This window comes from Juglans regia, chromosome 15, assembly GCF_001411555.2.
Source record: "Juglans regia cultivar Chandler chromosome 15, Walnut 2.0, whole genome shotgun sequence".
NCBI classification, from domain to species: domain Eukaryota; kingdom Viridiplantae; phylum Streptophyta; class Magnoliopsida; order Fagales; family Juglandaceae; genus Juglans; species Juglans regia.
The window spans coordinates 17782223-17803390 of NC_049915.1; the positions used below are offsets into that span (position 1 = coordinate 17782223).

At 32.8% G+C, this 21168-nt stretch overlaps 1 protein-coding gene across 1 annotated transcript; it reads right to left on the minus strand.

The window, feature by feature from the left end:
- Positions 1 to 18200: 18200 nt before the first annotated feature.
- On the minus strand, positions 18201 to 19025 carry LOC108993064 (CASP-like protein 4D1). The gene is made up of 3 exons (XM_035685820.1): positions 18871 to 19025; positions 18592 to 18700; positions 18201 to 18416 (listed from the first exon to the last, which is right to left on the minus strand). Exons 1-3 carry the CDS (start codon positions 19023 to 19025, stop codon positions 18201 to 18203), a joined length of 480 nt encoding a protein of 159 aa, XP_035541713.1.
- Between the last annotated feature and the right edge of the window lie 2143 nt (positions 19026 to 21168).

The following is a 21168-nucleotide window of genomic DNA, read 5'->3' on the forward strand; positions in this document are numbered from 1 at the left end:
GAGTATGAACAAGAGCAAAAAAAATAAAAATTTCAAAAACAAACGAGTGTTAGCTTTATTTTTCATGAGATAAATCCAAGTACAACGACTGAAATCATCTACAATAATAAAAAAAAACCTAAAGCCTTTCATAGTAGTAATGGAAAAGGGACCCCAAATATCACAATGAATTATTTCAAAAGTAGAAGAGCTAACTGATTCACATAGTAAAAAGGGTAAACGTTACTGTTTAGCAAAGTGACATATCTCACAATGAGTGTGTGATGAAGCAGAAATTGAAGGACAAGAATTATGTAATATAGCATCTTAATAATTAAGATCTTAATTATCACTTAGTCTTACAAAATATAACTATGATGATAACATCTTTACACTAGCCTTACACATGTTAGGGCTTATAAATTAAGAAAGCAGAAATGGAGAAATTTGATATGTGTTTACTTATCCTCGTTGAAGTATGAGCTAGTTAGTAATATCAAAACTCGAAAGCATATATAAAATATTCAAAATTTAAGTCGATGTAGTGATAATTATTATTTAGTTGTGATATAGGCCGCCAGCTGTTCACACTATTCTCCTTTACCATTGTCCATTTATTTATTTGAAAAATATAATTTGCTGTCAAGTTCCACACATTTATTTAAAAAAAGGATATATATGGGAACCACATAAAAAATTATTTTTTTAATAATGGACTTCATTTTTTTTTTCAAAATGAGTGTGTAGAATTTGTACATCCTATGACTGTATTTATCATTACTCTATTTATTTTGTTTCAATTTAGTAGTGTTTTTTCATACACATAATTTCTCTCTTTTTTAAAAAAAATTGATATTTGTTTGATATATATATATATATAAACTCAACATTTCGACTCTTTTAATATTTCCTCTCTCTGCCTTCTCTCCTTGAGACAGAGTAGAGGCTTCTTTCCTAACCTTGTGTAGGTAGTTAGAGGCTGATTTTTTCTTTTCCTTTCTGGAAGTGGAAGAGAGTGGTATTCTTGATATGGACGAGGATCTAAGTTTGATGTATGAGAAACTTTCTCTTACTGCAAAGGAGTCTGCGAAGGTAGTTGTAGACATGGAAAAACTAGATGGCATGAGGGCTTGAGTCGAAAAATGTTTGATGGTCAAGTTGTTTACTGAACGTCGCTTTAATCGTGAAGCCTTTAAACAGACAATAAGACGAATCTGGCAACCGACTAAGTGCATCAAATTCTAGGATCTAACACTTGGTCTGTTGCTGGTGGAGTTCGATGATCAACGAGATAAGGCACAAGTCCTCCATGATGGTCCCTGGACTTTTGACAAACAGTTGGTATTAACCAAAGAATTCGAGGGTCATTTGCAAGTACACGAAGTCTCCATGACAAAAGCTAACTTCTGGGTTAGAATTCATGAGCTCCCTCTGATGACATATAATGAATACGTGGCAAAGTTGATTGGGGAGGCTCTGGGGAAGGTTCTTGAAGTGGATGTTGACTATGATGACTTAGCATGGGGGGAGTATATGAGAGTCTACATAGCCTTGGACATTACGAAGCCCCTGATGCGTCGAAAAAAAGGTCACCTTGGACTCACACAGAGAATATTGGGTATGTTTTACCTACGAGAGGTTGCCGAATTTCTGTTACCAGTGTGGGCGTATAGGCAATTCTCACCGAGAATGTGAAAAATGGAAGGCTCGAACTGAACAACTTGCGAGAGATAGTTTTCTTTACGTGCAATGGATAAGGGCGGCGCCTGTTGGATAGGGGGGCAATAATCGCCAGAGCAGCCAAAAGGATAATGGCAGGGGGAATACGGCTAATCCTCCAGTGCATGTTCTGGGTTTACAGGAGAAACAAGTGGAAGGTTCAAATGCTCAAGTTATGGGGGATAAGGCAGTTGGAACTGGTCAGTTATTCAATGTTCCTATATTTGAAGATGAGTCGTGTGAGAAAAGGATTGAGGATGAAAGTTCGAAGACGGGTAGTCCGAGAAATCAGTTACAAACCGAGGAAGAATGAGGTTTAAAAGTCATGGATGATATCACACCTTAATGGTCAGGGTTTTGATTCAACGACCACGGCATCTACAATATCTCCCCATGGGCTTCTCTTGGATCAATGGATGGGTCCAACAAAGACTCTTGCTATTGCTGCTGCTGGGCCCAAACAAAAATTAAAAAGCAAAAAGTGTATACCCTCCCCTGTGCCAGAAGTGGAAATCCCTGCTATTTCAACCAAGCCTTTGCGCAAGAGAACTGCTCCATCCACCGAACATGACGATGAAAAGGTTGCGAAGAAAGTTTCCTTACGCTTACCTGTGGGTTTGCTGGAGGAAGGTGATCAACTTGGATCGGCAAAGGCTGTGAGGCAGCCCCCCCGAGATCAATGAAGCTACTTAGTTGGAATCTGCACTGGTTTGGGAACCCACGGGGATTTCGAACTCTTCTTGATCTAATCAGGAAGGAAGCTCTCGACATTATCTTCCTGCAAGAGACAAAAGTTACTCTCATGTGATGGATAGATACAAAGTCAGGTTAGGTTTTCCTAATTTTCTTATCGTTGATTGTTGTGGTCGAAGTGAGGGTTTAGTGCTTTTGTGGAATGAAGAGGTTAATTTGCATGTGCTTAATTTTTCGCTTAATCACATACGAATGATTATAAACAGTGTAGATAGCTCCATGAATTGGTATTTAATAGGTCTTTATGGCCACCTTGAAACCTATAAGAGAAACCAAACCGTGGGGTGGCAAAATGAGACCTTAGAGTCAATTAGATGCTTTCCGATCTATTCTCTCTGACTATCCATTAATGGACTTGGGTTTTTCTGGTCCTACTTATACCTGGTGCAATAGAAGAGAGGTAAGAGAGAATTTGTGAAAGATTAGATCAATGTTTGGCAACTTACATCTGGTTAGATTTATTCCCTGATTCTAGAGTCCAACACGGGTCAGTTTCCTACTCTGATCATATTCTTGTGTGTCTCAACACTAAAGGATTTTTTGTTCCTCAAACAAGTAAAAGGATATTCAAATTCAAGTCTATGTGAGTGGGCAATCATGACTGTGAGCACATTATACAGGATACATGGCAGGAGGAGCTGGTGGTAATTATATGGTTGATGTCATGAAGAAGATCTCAACCAATAGTGGCAAGTTAGCTGGTTGGAACTGAAATAAGTTTGGTATGGTTCAAAAGCAGATCAAATAGTCCCAAATGAGGTTGTAGAATTTACAGCCTATGGATCCTACTGGGGAGAGGATAGCGCTGATACTCTGTTCTACACCTTATCGATCCGGGAAGTGAGTATTACTTTCTCTCCCAGCAATATTGCTGAGTTCCTTGACATCCCGCCTGTGGGTGACGCATATCCTGCAACGGCTACACGGCGACCAACGGCTGCACCATTTGATTCCGACACACCAGCTGCATCCTCCATGCTAGCCCCGAATGTAGAGTCGGATGCTAGTAAGGATGATAGTGAGGATGAGGATCTACCCGATGATGGTCTCACAGACAATCATGTGTGTCAGTTAGTGCGAGACCCTTCGGCTCCACCATATGACGGGAGCAAGGTGATATGACAAGCTGATTGTATAACATTTTTCATAATGCTTAATTTGATTATTGGCTATAATATCAATCCAAAAAAACAAAAGACTGATTTCGGGATCGATCGTGCCAGATTTTTGCTGTGGATAGCACGGAGGGACCTAATTGATCTGGCATTGTATTGCTTCCTTCGCATTCGATCGGAGTCACGCTATTCCAGTGAAGGTAGTCTATCATTTGCATTGCTGATATCTAACCTCTTACTCCGTTCGGGGGTTACAGTGTCTGTGACTGAGCAGAGGTCGCCACAGATAGGACCCCTTAACAAGATCACATTCAGTAAGAGCAAGGGGCTTTTGTGAAAGACTGCACCAGAATAGCCTAGTGCCACGCCGACAGATCCAACTTCTAGTAGTATTGCCGCTATTGAGAGATAGCCTCCTGGAGCTACTTTGAATCAAGTACGATCTCTGTTTGTGGAGTTCGTTGAGCCCATCATGGAGAAGCTTAGGGATCTGGAAAGACACATTAAAATGTTACAAGAGGAAGTTGATCTACTTAGCAAATATTGATCGTTTTAGTTATTATTTAGCTTTTTTATGTTGTATTGAACATTATATATTTAAGATGTAATTAATGTATGGCTTTTATTTTTCTTGTTTGCTACCTTTGTTATTTTTTTCATTTTACTTGTCGTTCATGATAATATAAAAAATGATACCATTTTTAAAGTTATATTTATATAAATTTAACATAAAATTAATTTATGAATTTATAAATATTTAACTTACTTTAAATCATAATATATAATATATATACACATTTTTATATTTTGAAAATGATAACTAATTAATGGAAAAAATGTCCGTTCGAAAAATGAAATTAAGCTCGAACGGTTATTAACTTTTCCCCAAAAAAATAAATTAATTTCCCGCCAATATTATTATTCAAACAGATTATATACTATTCGAATAGACATTAATTTTATGTTTGAATCTATTTTGTTCCGTTGGAAATGTTTTTATTTTTTTAGACGATTTTGTTCTTAACAAAATATCTTGTTCAAATGTATATTTATTCGTTCAAATGAATTTAGTAGCTCAGACATTTTTTGAGATGAAATGTAAATTTGTCTCCAAATACGACTTTTAGGGATGAAATTTAATTTGTCCCTAACAAATTTCGTCTCTAAAAATCAAATCCTTTGTACTGTTAAAAATTGTATTCACACAGTACGTTTTTTTATCTATTTATTCATTTTTTCTAAACCCTAACTTAAAACATGAGAGAAAAAACTAACATTAAGTTTGGATTGAGAAACATTAATGTCAACCTATTTCATCTCATCTCATCGTTACAATTTTTACAAATTTTCATATAAAATATAATAAGTAATTCAATTTTTTCAAATTTTAAAATAATAATAATATTAAAAAATAATATTTTATTCAACTTTTAACTTTTATCTCAACGCACTATTCAAGTCTAACAATATAAGAATAATATTGGACTATATATATATATATATAATCTTCCAAGCATCCATTAATTTGAAATAAATTTATTGCAGCTTTCTCCCAAATTGGGCGTTTAGGACGATGATCACAATCTCATGTAAAAGTAATACTAGTTTTCGACTTTCGGCACTTTTTTTTTTTTTTTTTTCATTTTTTTGCATCATGCTGCATGCATGGTGCGTGATGGTTTTGAAAACTTTGATGATAGTTAAAAAGAGAAAATTATTTTTTTATTGTCAGTTATATATTACAAAAATAATTATTTTTTATTAAAATAAATTAATTTCCATCACAAATAATCATTCTCATAATAAACACTCTTTCTTTTTTTAGTGACATGCATGGATCTGATATTCGATTAACCAGGCGCTGCTTAATTGTGATCATATATATGATCAAGATTAATTGTTTTAATGTCACGTGGGAGTACTGTTCTTAGCTTGGATTACCGACAGCAAAAGATCTTTTTAAAAGAGGAAAGTGGAAGGCTACCCTGCAACCACTTGATCCCCCAAAAAGTTGCAGCCATACATATATATATATATATATATATATATATATATAATATACATACCCTCGTGTGAAAATCATTACATCCCGCTGCAGCCATACGTCTAGTATTTATTGCATTTGTTTTGATTCCGTGCTGAGCAGCCTGAGTGCAGCATTTTTAATTCAGCCTCCAAATAGATTATATCAAGTTAAATCTCCGTGCATTATCTGTGTCGTTTGTTTTCAGATAATATTTTATTTTATTATTATTATTATTATTTTAATTTTTAATATAAAATAAAATAAATAATTTAATTTTTTTAAACTTTAAAATAAAAATAATATTAAAAAATATATTCTAATAATATTTTATTCATTTTTTTAAATTTAATCTCAACTCATCTTATCTCATCTCATTTATAAAAATAAACGAGCATTTATATTTCAATCATCCATGCTGCATGTTCATACATTATATTTTAAGGGTTTTAATAAAAAGAAAATGTTAAATGTATTTAAGAAACATTTACAAAAAATCTAATTTTTTTACTTATCAGTTATTGATATTTGAAAATAATATAATTCAAAATTTAAAATTTGAATTTAAAAAAAAAAATTTGATAAAATGAGCCGCGTAAGTACTAAAATATATAATAAATAAAACTGTAAATATATGTAACACTACTCTTAATAAAATTTAGAATAATGCGCTAGATATATATAATTTTAAGGTATATAAATCTCACGCACTTATTTTGAAAGTGAGATTTACTATTAAAAAAATAATTTTATTCTAAATTTATCTAATTTTTTTTAATGAAAGTGCATGTGACATATAATTAAGACTGTAAATATTATATCTTTAAAATTTAAAATTTAAAATAATATTATATTTTTTAAAAATAATATATATATTTAACTATCAATGCGCGTTTTTTTATTTTTATTTTGTTTTCCAAAGAAGATATCGAAAAAAAAAAGTAAAAATAATTTTCTCATCAAAGAAGTGGAAGTACTAAAGTTAATTAATTTGCACTTGGAATTTCCTTTTGGATGCATGATCATGTACAGATCAATTATTATAATTGTTGGGGGGTGGGGTGGGTGTACTATTTTGACAATGTATAGGTTGAAATTGAACTTATGGTACTAAGAGATCGATGGTCAGTACTGCAATATATGATATCCACTGAATTTCTTTCAGAAATAAATAATTCATAAAATATAATAATAATTAATACGTGCCACATATTTTGAAAATTAAAGAATCATGACTTTTGTTCTAATGCTGCAGAGATATTGATCCAGACTCCGCGTGCTTTGGTGCCATTATTATTCCTCTGTCTTCTGTTCAGGTCGCCATTAATAGTTACCTCTCTTTCAAGTGATCGAGATAGTACCCTATCTCATCTATATATATCGGCCTGAAGACCATGAATAAAATTAATAGTACTAGAAATATTTTAATTATAAAAAAATTTAATAAAAATAAATTTGTAAATTAATATAATTTAATGTGTATATCAAATTGTAAAATTAATTTAATTATTAAGTACGTACATGGTATCATGATATATTATATAAATTCATATCAATTTATAAATTTATTTTTATGAAATTTTTTTAAAACTCATGTACGTAGCAGTTCTTTGAAAATATTAGAGAGAAATTAAAAACCACCTATGAAATTAATTAGTAATTTTACATACAATCGTGAAATATGCAATCGTCGCGTAATCGTTTTAAAAAAGAGTGAGGTCTACTATTAAAAATTTAATTTTTTTCATGTGAGTCTCATATTTTATTCATTTTTTTCAAAATGAATACACGGCGACAGTTGCAAAATTCACAGTTGCAAATATCTTTTCTCGAAATTAATTACCATGCAACTTTCAAATCTCTACTCGTTACAAAACTCATCTTATAAAAATCAATTTTTAGTGACTATTAATTATCAAAGTAATTGAAGGCTCTTTTATATATATATATATATATATATATATATATATTCATGCATGAATGGGAAGTATATATGGGATACACATTTGCTAAAATTAGTCATGGCGTTTAATTCCCCCGGCCCTCCTTGATATTGACATATCAAATTTTGATTGGACAATAGGCCGGAGAAAGTAACCAAACATATGTGTAATAATATCCCTTTTTTTAATGAAAAATCAGCACAACCCATGTAACAAGTAGGAAATGCGCCACTATTCACTACAAGAAAACTCCTTATTTGTGGTCATTTAATTCCAGCGAAATGACTATTTACAGTCAAAATGAGTCTGTTTTGGTCACAAATAACCTTTTCGCCGTAATTAAATTGCCACAAAAGCTCATTTTTCTTGTAGTGATTCAATTAAGGTCATATCTATAAAGATTTACAAGCTTTTCTTCCAATATGGAAATGCACATTTTATAGAGATTCTCGATAAATCATCCCCCCCTCCTTGTTTCTCCTAATGTGGGCACGATCTTTTCCCTTTTGTAGCTTTTTACTTTTTGTATAGAGAGAAACTATGTACGTTACATATATATATATATATATATATATATATATCATGGTATGAGTCGTGTTAATGTATGTATACTAAATAAAATTATTTAATTATAATCAATTATTTAGTACGAAAATAATTATTTTCTATCAAAATAAATCCATTATCATTACAAATACTCGTTTTTTGTAATACTTAGTTCAGAGTTGAGTTAAGAATAATTAAAGTGGTCATAATTGGGTGTTTTTTTTAATATATCCCCATAAATGTTAAAAAAAAGAAGAAATTAAAAGAGAAAGAGGAAGTCACGAAAAGTTGAAGAAATTGGCCTTTCTTTCAAAGAAATAGATGATCCTCAAATTCCTTTTCGACATCTTTTTTTTTTTTTTCACAATAAAGTTTTCTAACTTTATCCCATAATATTAGTTATCTAATAATTTTCTGAAGAAAACTGATCAGTGTCAATTAATTTTCAGATTGTCTCGGCCTATATATACTATAAAGAAAAGCAAGTAATTTCAAAACTAGCAACTAAAAATATTTTAAAACAAGTCATCTTGGAAATTCATTTGGAAAATATACGTATATACATGATCTTGACTAGCACATGATATCCATCATGTGTTTATGTATGCATGCATGGATTGTATTATTACGATTTTGTAAAATAATGATATTATTACGGTTGATAAAAATTCTCTCTATTTAAAGTAAAATTATAAAATAACAATGTATATATCTCATGCATCCGTACATTAATACTACTTCAAATAGTTTCATATATATATATATATATATGTAGATGTATATGTATATTATGTATGAGTCGAGCTAAGAGTGGCCCGCTCAAAGTTACCGTCCTTTACTTTTTGATTTTTTTAATTTTGATTTTGATTTTTTTAATTTTTTTAATATATTTAAATATTTAAAAAATATATCTTAATATATTTAAAATATCTTTCTTAATCACTAAATCAGAATTAAAAAATTTGACATAGACCGATAAGGTTAGAAGGACAAAGTAGTTTTCTCCGTATATGTATATACCTAAATGAGGAGGGGTAAAAACTATATGCAAAAATAATTGGTACTAAAATCGATATTCAAAATAAAAAATGATTCAAGAGACTGAATTTAGTTCTTTTGACATCATGATCATGGAAGAAAAGACCGTACGGAGTCATCATAGACTCAGACAGTCTTCTACCCTAACATAGAGACAAAAATTACCAGTAGATTCCTTCCACGTAATACAGCCGTCAAAGACACTTCGCATCCAAACCACTATGTACTCATGGACCCACAAGTGTTACAATGTCCAGCTGTCAGCATCACAGAGAAGGACATCCAAGCAAAGCTAGCTTCTCTCTTACTCATGATCCACAATATTTCTTCTTTTTCACTCTCTTTTAAACCTTTACTTGCTTGGCATGTTCTTCTCCTTCATTTAGCAGTTTCCCTTGTCATTTTCGTCCTAACATATGTGATTTGGATCTGGATTAAAGTGGCAAAACCAAAGGAAAAACTACAAACGCTTGTGTTTATTGATCATCTGCAAAGAAAATGATGATCACAGAGATTAGATCAATTAACCAGTACCACGTAAATGGATGCATGCATGTATACCCAGCAGCTTAATTATTGCATGATTTAGTTTGCTTGAAACTCGATGTTCCTTTTCCTCTTTTTTATTCGTTTTCTTTTGTCCTTTAACTTTATGTTTGGAAATAATATCTTTGCTGCCAATAGGGACGTTGATGCAGAACTTGCTGAACTCGCGATCGTGTAGCTTTCATTTTCATAACAAAACAAGGGTTAGCGGATGGCTTGCGTTGTCATATATACTTGGTAACAATTGGCATACTTTTTCAACCTTTTGGGTAATTTCTCTCAAAAGGAGAGGCAGACCCACTTCATCAGATCTGCGTATGGCATGGGGTACGTAGCTAGCTTTCCTATACATATACATAAAGACACACATACACATGCAGCCAGCGGTTCATTGCATGGATTTATCTTCTTCTTCTTTTTTATTTGGGTCCCCCTATCTAACAAAATGGGAAAAATATTACATAGAAAATGCATGAAAAAATAAGATATGGATCGGTGGGTTATGATCATGTTGACACATCTTAAAACGATCGATATCAGCTAGCTCAAACTCTTCGATAACTAATGATCATGACTGATGCATGATTAAGATGGTGATAAATCTTGATCAAAATAACTAAATATTCTGTATTATTTCGCATGTATTTGTTATATCTATGACAATTGTGAGCAGCTATATAAATACATGAATACATCTCTCCTATCTCAAGTCAGAAATATTTAATTAATATCAGTTGATTTATAGTTTAACTGGTATGTATGTGCGTGTATATAGATCAGCGGAGTGCAAGGGCGAGCGAGAAGGGAGCCGGGTATCAATAGTAGGAGAACTGAAAAGATCAGAACACAGATAGAACATAATATGCTTGAATTGTCTTGTCTCAAAGGGCCCTCTATGGTTACAACATTATTAATTCAGGTACGTGTATAATATCATTGTTTTCAGTTGGAAGTATGCATGCCGATTGAAGCCATATGTCTTCTCATGTTGTCATGTTGACAAAATCCTCTCTCTCTCTCTCTCTCTCTCCTCTTGTTCTTATCTTACTTGTATCAATACATGGAAGAATATATAAGTGCTAGCTCTGATTCTTGTCAATAATCTTCAACACATCGATATATATGCCTTTGAACAACTTCTGCACACAGGACAAACACGATCTTCTTCATTATTGTTATTCTATCGCACACCATGTGACAGCTGCTCTGAAAGGAGGTGTGAGATGTTGGGCATGGCATGTTGTTGTTCTCTCTAGATCTTTCGCACCATATTTTATATATATATATATATATGTATGTATATATATGAGAAATATTCGGTCTACAAAAGAAATCTTATAAAAGTTTAAGTAATTACAAACTGATATACATTGTTTGAGATTATAAGATATTTTTTATTATAAAATAAATCTAACGTAGCACATCAAATCACATTAATTTATAATTAAATTTATTTTTATAAGATTCATCGTGTATAAATCTAGGATTATAAATTGTATCTATATGCACATGATCATGATGGTAAAATCCAAAGTTTGATGCTAGTCGGTATATATTACTTGCTGCACAATACAACCACATGTAAAGCACGAGTAGTACTAAGGCTTAATTAATTCAAGCCTTCCCAAAGGCCAAGAACTGATCAGAAAACAACGATAAAGCTAGCAGGACTACTCGGACGGGTTTCCTTTCGCCAGGCGCTTTTCCTTCTTTTTTTTTTTTTTTTTTTTTTTTTTTTTTGTTCAAGAGTACTCAATTAGTACGTACTAAAGTAGAATTAATGGATTTCTTGCATTAATGGCATTAATTTCTTGCATTTCATGCATGAACTGATATATGTTATTGCTTGATGCGATTATATTTCCACGTCCCCTCCTGATCTCTAGTCTCTTTAAATATTGGATTTGAACACACTAGAGACAAGCATTAATTGATCAAGATTGTGTCATGCATGCAGGATAATTAAAAATAATAAACCCATATCTGATCTTATTACCGGTAGAATTAATATATATATTCCTTGCATTGCACTCAACGTCGAAGATTCGAGGAACTTTCATGTCTTTTTCCTAAGATCTGGAAACTAGCTATATATAGTTAATTAATTAACTCGATTATCTTTTTCTTTTCCAAATGGTGAATATCGGTGATCAATTATCTTATAAATTTCCTTGGAGTTAGTTTTTTTTTTTTTTTTTTTTTTTTTTTTTTTTTTAAATTTTTGGGAGAGGATGGTTTCAAACTCCAGACTTTTATTTTGAAGGTTTGGGATTATGCCAATCAAGCGTTAGCCGAAATTAAAATGACAAGTAGTATTTAGAAAAAAAAATAACAAAACATATATAGTACTCCAAATTATTTTATCACAAAAGGAGAAAAAGAATATATCACAATTAATTATATGCTAAATAATTAGCTGCTAGCTAGCTAGGATGGGATACGTACGTAGTACCCCCACTTCATTCACGGCATATTTACTAATTTTGTACGTAGTGGTTCAAAACTTATATCCCAGCCATATGATGACAGAAAAGTCTTGCAACCAAGAGTACGTACTTACAAACACTCATAAATTAGCTTATAAGAGAAGTGTTATAGTCACAAAAAAATTATACGAAAGTAATCTTATAAATTGATATTGTAGTTTCATGTGATCTGTCGAATTTGTTTTACAATAAAAATAATTTTATAATCTAATAAAATACATCAAATCATATCAGTTTATAAAATTCTTTTTATGTATAATCACTTTGTGGTTAAAATACTTCTATTTCTCTTTTGGATATATCGTATGCATAGCTTTTTACAGAACGTGATAACAATATTGCTGTTTGAGAGATCGAAAGAATGAGAATACATGAGCTTGCTAGCTAGCTAGCTCCAGATTTAGGCATCTTTTACATAAATATTCTCTCTTTTATTTTGTTTTTCTGGTCTGGTATTGGGAGGAAACTGTCCAGCTCCAAGCCTATCTGCTTATAATTTATTTGCTCCATGATTAATGACATGATCATAACTGTAGTTCTGTGAATTTATTGGTCCACAAGAACAGAAATAATTATTGAAGTTTGACCGCTTGGCAATGTAGATGACAATAACATTGTGCTCATGATCTTGAGCGCAATGCGAAAAAGTCCTCATTTTGGTAGCTAGCTAGATCGAGTTTATTAATGGAGCCTTGTGCATGGTTTCTTTAAAATGAACGAATATTATATATTCCATATATAATTAATTTACCACAAACTAATTAATCATGTACTAATTCTAATTTTTCATACGACCGACGTTAATTATAATTTCGTTGTAATATATTATTAACATCATGATAAGACGTATATTCCTCTCATTTTCAGTACTGCATTAATGTTTCTTTCTGCAATAAGTAGGCATGCATGAGTAGCGCGCACCCCTGCATACTATATATATGCTAGTTGTGCACAAGTAGGCCATTTTGATTTTAATATGTCCCCTAAGACGCAAGAACTCACAAGGGAATGGGCCAGGCAGGCAAGTCATGCAAGTGCAAACAGACATATATATACACAAATACTCACACAAAAAGGGCTTCAAAGATAAGCTTATGAGTAAATTCACCCTTAATGATGGAGATAAGCCAAACAAGAAAGAGACAGAGATATCCAATCAATATATATTCTAGTGAATTCTATAGATAGGTTTGTCATATCCTGACAGGCCAGATCATGATCAATTAGTGAGACATTTCCTAGCAGAAGAATATGGTTTGGTTCCTTAAAAAACACTTCATTTCCCAAAGCCCCATGCATACAAAATCAATCCCTTTCTTTTCCTCTCTCACCCACATGATTTCCCCGGCCAGCAATGAGAAACGCTAAAAAATGAATGTAGGTTAAGAGTACAATTATCGAAGTAGTAGGACAGGGGCAGCGTGGGTTGTTGTTCTCCTTTATTTCCTTTCTTTCTCTGATCTTCTTTTCATCCCTTTACTCTTTATCTTTTTGGGTACCCTTTTACGGGAGAGAAGACCTTTTAGTTCTCCATCATGTGCCTCTCCTCCATCACCTTCAACACAAGGTAGTGGATCATCTCACATGAAAGACAAACACCTAAAAAGTATTGAGGATACTTTCACCACCAAGTGCATGAATTTTTCAGAAAAAAAATAAAGGGTGAGAGATCGATCGGTGCAGTATGTACGCACCCATGAGCTTGCACATCCATGATCTCTTTGACACGTGTCTCTTCCCAGTGTCAGTGGCTTAAAACTTCCATGCTTTCTATGGTGGTGGAGTGTTTTTAAGAAAGTAAAAAACAAAAAGAGTCCAAAAAGAAGCCTATAAGTGGTAACATGTCACTCACACTAGAAAGAATAAAGATAACAAAGGTGTTTTTACAAAAAAAGAAAAAAAAAAAAAAAAAAAAAGCTTCCATGAATTGACATATGCTTTGCGGGGAAGGATCTAAAGACCTTGGATCTGTTTCTGATTTATATATTTCTTTTCTTTTCTTTTCTTTCCTGTATTCAGAAAATGTATTAATTATTAATGAGAAAAAGTTACTCCCAACAAACCCTGATCATCAATTGGCCTGGGATGTTGGGGCCCGGCTTTCTTTTTATCTACAACCCTCATAATTTTCTGATCTTACAAGTAGAGAATAGTGATAACTCAAGAAACAAACCATGTGAGTGGGGGAGACTTATCTTTAAAATCCAAAAAGAGAATTTTGCTGGCCTCTGTGCAAGGGTCCGAAAGTCAAAGCATCAAATTCAAAAGATGAAAAAAGCCCTGCTGCATGCATCTTTTTAAAAAGATAAAACATCCATGAATTAAACATTTGCAGCCTTAACTAGCCAGCTGCTCGCTCGGAATCAGTACTAGTACTAAAAACATTGCAGCCTTGGCCTCCTGATCATCGATCTCATGAATTTCAAAACTAAGATTGCAGCTAGCTGACAATACGGGTCGTGTCAACTTCATATCTGGCTTTGAGCAATGGACATATCCATGAAAACTGACTGGTGCATAGGATTTATATGCATGATCTGTGTGATCATCTTAAAGATGATCACTTATTAATTGCCAGTGGGTCTTAAATTTTAATTAGTGTGTTCTGAATTGTCACAGATCATATAGCTAGAGATAATATTCATGAAGTGGGGGTTTTGCATGCGTATAGTACTGGTCCTAAACAACTTTATTTGATGGGGGGAAATCAGAAGCTGTGAAAGGTACCAGAGATCGATAATATTAATACACCAACACTAAATCTAGCACTTCCAACACCAAAATCGTGAGGCCCTCTTTAACTACCGGCCGTACTTTGAGCAATATTAACTTTCATCAGCTAACTATATATATATATATATAATGATCATCATATTTGTGTGCATATCATGTATACATGCACGCATATATATGCATGTATGTATATATATATATATATATATATATATGTATGCATGTGTATACATCAGAAACACCATTAATGGGGGCAGAAACTTCAGTGCTGTTTCTCCTTCTCCATAATTTTGATCTAGATCAGGATATTATCTCGCAGTACACTTCTTGTTAAAGGGCATGCAAAGAATTAGACAAGGAAAATATGATTTCCTAGCTAATTCCCTAGATATTGCAGGACGACTCATCATAGATTGATTATCCAGAGACTGTTTAATTCACAGGAATATACTTTCTACTAATTAACAAACTTAGCCAAGTACTTTTGAGACGTTTTCTAGATCTATCTCCTCCTTTTGTACAGCTGAAAACAAAAAACTACAATATATATAACTTGTTTTTTCCCCTCTCTCGTAATTATGTAAAAGTGTGTAACACGGCATAGACAAGAGGCATGGGAAACAGTAACATTGTTCTTATTTTGCTAACTGAAACACGTCTTCCAAACTACCTAGTGCATGGACAACATTCTAAAAAAAGAGAAGGAAGTTTCGTGCCCAACTTTTCTGTTCCATAGTCCTTTGCCTAATTACATGTAAGCAAAAAGAGATCATTCAGGACTTCATCTACTATAAATTTGAGATTTTTTTTTTTTTTTTTTTTTTTTAATTTAGGAAAAGGGACGGTACGTCAATTCTCCGATTTTATTTATAATCTTCACTTTCGGCGGAAGATTACCATGGACGAAAGAGAACTTAGAAGTTACAAAATCCCAAACCAAGTCCTAAAATATGTCTAAAACTATATTAACTATCTATACAACATTATAGAATGTAAACTATATTAACTAGGAGTGGGTGGCGGGGCCCCGCCCACCCCGTCTGGCCCTTGTCCGCAAGCAGCAACGTGCCAAGGGCTACCGGGGGATAGGACCGGGACTTACCCCCCTGCTCAACCCTATATATAATAAAATATATATAAATAAGTTTCTTTAATAAAACGACATCGTTTTATTTTTTATAAATAAAACGACGTCATTTGGGAGAGAAGTCTCCAAAACGTTATCGTCTTATATTAGGTTTTGTTTAAAACCCCCCCTCCCCCCTCCATGGTCTCTCTTGTTTGGTTTTGAATTTTATTTTTGTTTTTCAATTGGTTTTGGGTGGGGTGGGTGGACAGTCGTGGGGGCCAATCCACCCCCTGGCTTCCCGACGGGGGCACCCGTTCACGGGGAGCCAGGCCAGGCCCAACTCTCCCCCCATGGCACATGCAAGGGACCACCGGGCAAACGGTGCAGGTAGCACCCATAATGTTAACAACTATTAAATGTAAAACACAAGTATAACTACAATCTATGTCTAAACTTTGGCGTACCAACTAAATCTAATTTTAACTCACCCTATACTAACCTAGGCAAAAGAGAATATAGTAATTACCTTTGCTATAATTGTGATGCAATTAAAAAGATAAAGATCGACTAAAAATAGTTATGTCATCCCAAATCTCTAAAAACTTTCAAGATGGAAAAGAACCATAGTTGAACCAATGAACTATCAATTTGAATTATTAACTATAATAACTAATTGTCTTTCCCAAACAAAGACATCCATGCAGTTAATGGAGCCCAATTTAATGGGGAAACTCCAGCCTTCTATTAATGCGCTGCAGTGAAGTTCGATATAAGAAACATTTCATCTCATCTCAACACATCATTACAATTTTTTCAAATTTTCATATAAAATATAATAAATAATTCATCTTATCTCAAAATAATAATAATATTAAAAAATAATATTTTATTCAACTTTTAATTTTCATCTCAATTCACCATCCGAACGGCACCTAAGTGCTAGCAGGCCACTCCTCTATCACATCTGGGCTTATAATATGAGTCCAAAGCAATTATTGTCTCGTACTGTGAAGTTGCATAACTGTTAATAGCAGGCCAGCAAAGTTAATGTACTGTACAAGCCTAATATATATCATGGGCTTCATGCATTCCACACGCCCCAACATCATCTACAAATTATTCTGTCACTAAAGAAGCCTTTTATAGACGAATGAGAGTTTTCTCTATCTCTCGGTTTTGTCGAGCATCTATGTCAGTATTGTATATATATATCTAAAGAAATGTTTTAGTAGATTTCATAAAAATAAATTTATAAATTTATGTAATTTGATGTGATACGTTAAATTATAAAATAATTTTTATTAAATAGATCTAACATATCATATAAAATTACGCTAATTTGTAAATTTTTTATAAAATCTCATTTATTTAAAGGCCCATCTGTCCTATATATTTTGCATAGCCTCGTGTTGAAGAGAACGGCAACTTCAAAGGTGGCAGTATATATGATCACTTATGGCGCGCAGTAGTTCATTTTTAAGAATTATTCCTCACTACTCGATCAAGTCTTGAAATATATATATATAGTTGCATTCCCAACTATAAAAATCATCAGTGCATGCCCATGTTCTTATATGCCTGCTAAGTATCCGATATGAAATATTTTATCCATAAAAAGATTGTATAAAAATAAATTCACAAAATAACATGACTTAATATGATACGTTAAGTTATAATGTTACTTTAATGATAATTAAAATGAAACTAACAAATTAATTCAAAAGCCAAATTGTTAGATGATCAGCTTTCTTTGGATATTCCTCGATCAAGACTACTACTAAGAAACTGTCTATACATATATATATATATATATATATTGTCATCCCATTTAGAACCAACGGAAATTGGACATGAATATATAATCATTAGCCCCAAAGAAAAATTTATAAAAAACTTACTTCTCAACATGTCAACTATTAATATGTTAAAAATTATAAAATTTAAAAATTAACAAAATAAGTATTGTACGTGAAATTGTAAGTAAATGTAACACTAGTATTACTCAGCTAGCCCCAAATTAATAAAGGGATGAATAGATCAAGAGTAAATAATAACTGTAATAAAATTCTTTAACTTTTTTTTTGGTTACAAATGATGGTTAATTTTCTATACCTTACATCGATAAGAAATGCACAAAAGATATATATATATATATATATATATATATATATATATATATATATATATATATTACATAAAGAAATTTAAGGCCAACCTTAGCTAGCTAGCTATATTGCTATCTAGCTAGGGTTATCCAAAGATCCCTGATGATTTACTTTGGGTCCGATAATTGATAGATGAAAGCACAGAAACAAGAACCATGCAAACAGTGCCTATCAACAGAACACCGGTTGCAACGTTCGCTCTAGTATAGAAGTTCTTAAATCCACTGCCCGGACTCCTTTCTATCTCTATAGTGACTGCAAAACCAGCACCCACAGCCGTAGCCAGAAGCAAGCTGATCATCTGTACGTACGTTGATCAATAATCAAATTAATATTAACTACTCATGATGGCCTGGAATTCATGATGCATGATTGTTATGATCAGTGCTGAATAATATTACGACTTTTTTAATGACAAGAAATTAAAGACCACCAACAATATTAATAATTCACTCCAAAATGATCAAAAAATTAACCTTATCTCCGAAGAAATCAAATTCTGGCAAATATCCGTTGCGGATTAACCTCTTTCCTGTAGATGCATAGTACACAGCAAAAGGCAACTGCAACACCGTGTAGGCTCCACTAATCGACGCAATAGAAAGCACATACCTGAGAATATATGTACATATATATATATATATATATATATAATATGGTTGGAAGGTTTAAAGCAGAAGGAAGAGATCATGCATGCAACCAATTAATTGTTATCCATGCTGCATGCATGCATGCAAAATAATTGACATGATCACCTGTATGTGATGAGATCTTTGAAGCTTCCGAATTGAACACCTTCAAAGATGGCTTTGTCAGTAACTAGAAGCACAATAGAAGCGATTATGGACGCTAGAGTGAGGATCCTCAATATTAGGGACGAGATTGCTATAACTTTTGTTCTATCGGCCATCATGCAATTCCTAATTGCCTCCTATGTCACGAAAGAACCCTAGCTTTTTATAGACAAACAAGAGTACTTGGCTCTCTCTCTCTCTCTCTCTCTACTTCAATATTAGGTTCATTTTTCTTACCTTGTTTTGTCTTAATTTTGTGGTGGTGACAATTTATATAAATTCATTTTGCCACATAATTCCCTACAGATAAAACAGGCAAGCGATGAAACCAACTCTTTTATTTATGTACCTTCACAAATATTAAATATATATATATATATATATATATATAATAGCAATTGATTGACAGATTATCAACAGTGCAGCATTCGCAGCAACTCTAAAATCAAGTGCCTAGGTTTCTTCATACCTTCTTGTACGTGCATGCTTAACAAGCATCCAACACAAGGGGCCGGCATGTTTTGAATAATTTGATGCGGCGATCAATCCGTGCCATATATCCGCCCATTCGCGAGAGCCAGATTATTAGATCAGCTTCTTTGGATCACACCTAGGCCTACCAATTCCATTCCCAAATGGTAATGTCAGATACAGTTATAAATTGTACAAATGTCGCACATTCCTTTTAAAAAAGAGTGAATTTTATTAATAAAAAATTAATTTTTTTTTACACTAATCTCATATTTATTCATTTTTTTTAATGAATACACGACCTTACACACTCTACAACTATAATTTTTATTAAGAAATTATTGATTATGGACGTATCAATCATCTTACATTTGATACATTTTCTCTATCCTATTTGCCTTTGTTGGACCTTGCAGAAAACAAACTACTTCCGGCTATTAGAATTCTATTTAGAGTGACCCATATGCCACAATTTGTTAAGAAGGTTAATTCAATTAAATTTGGGTGCTAAGAGTTTTATTTTTAATGAACAACTAATAATGGATAATTCATATTCTTTTATTGGAGGAATAGTTCAAGTCTAACTCTGTTAGAGAGTCTCTAGCCTAGCCTATAAATAAAGTGTATGTGTATACCATCGGTACAACAATTAAAAAAAAGGCATAGGCCAGAAGATTCTCTTCCTACTCACGTTTAACATATTTTTCTTAAAGTGAGATTTCTTTTAGGCTCTTATTTATTCTTGAAAAACCATGGCAGGCGTGCTATTTTATTTTTGTTGCTAATTATTCCATATCTAGTATTTTTTCTTTCATGTGGTATCGGAGCCAAGTTTATGCCAATTGATTCAGATTTTTTAGATATTTGTATTTTTTTCGTTTGAGCATGAAAATCTAATATCATTGTGTTTTCTTTGTGAGATCACATTTGGTTTGATATGAGAAGTTTTATTGTCTTTCTTGTGATTTTTTTCTTTTTTTTTGTCTCTGGATCTCTACAAAATCGTAAACATCTTGGTTTGATTTTTATTTTATAACCCGCATCCTTACATATTCAATTTTCATGGATTCTTTGTGATTCTTGATTTTGTATTCAAACATGTTCATAAATACATGCTTATGAGACTATATAGTCCATGCTTACACAATTTTATCGCATGATTTATGGTTTAAGAGTCTAGGGTTTGATGTTTTGTTCATAAGGTTTTAAGGCCGAATGAATTTTTTCAAAATCTGTCACATGCTGTTGATACCCACCTCAAATAAGCATTAAATTGTGATATATATTTTTATTACAAATAAAACGCCTCAATAATCACTGAATTTGGAGCTCCAGAGCTCAAGTTATATCCAAAAACCCATTTTGAGACCCGCGGACCCAACCCAAACCAATTCCAGACCCGGCCAGAGGTAGAGGATGACCTCCAGCCAAGGCGTGTGAGATTCACGCGCCCATATAGTGTATGATTATTGATTACAGCCCCTCCTCTTTACTTGATAGGTGCTGATTATTTATAAAAAATAAAAAAAAAAAAAAAAAAAAGATACATCCGAATTTGCAACAAGGTCTGTGTTGTATAAAAAGATGGGCCTGCTTATTATTTTGGTTTCTTAGCCTTATTAGGCCTTTGGTCTTTTAACACTTTTACCCATTAAAATGCACCCATGTTAGGCCAACCTTTCGGGCTGGGCCATGTGCTCAGGTAGGCACGGGTTGATCCACCCAAACGGTTTTGACCAGCCCGACCTATAGGAATAAAATATTAATTTTTAAATAATATTAATTTTT

Coding starts and splice junctions, on each gene's coding strand:
- LOC108993064 (XM_035685820.1), bottom strand. CDS start 19,025: ATGGCCGATAGAACAAAAGTTATAGCAATCTCGTCCCTAATATTGAGG. Junction 18,701..18,870: donor AAAGATCTCATCACATACAG/GTGATCATGTCA, acceptor TGCGTCGATTAG/TGGAGCCTACACGGTGTTGC. Junction 18,417..18,591: donor TTGATTTCTTCGGAGATAAG/GTTAATTTTTTG, acceptor ACGTACGTACAG/ATGATCAGCTTGCTTCTGGC.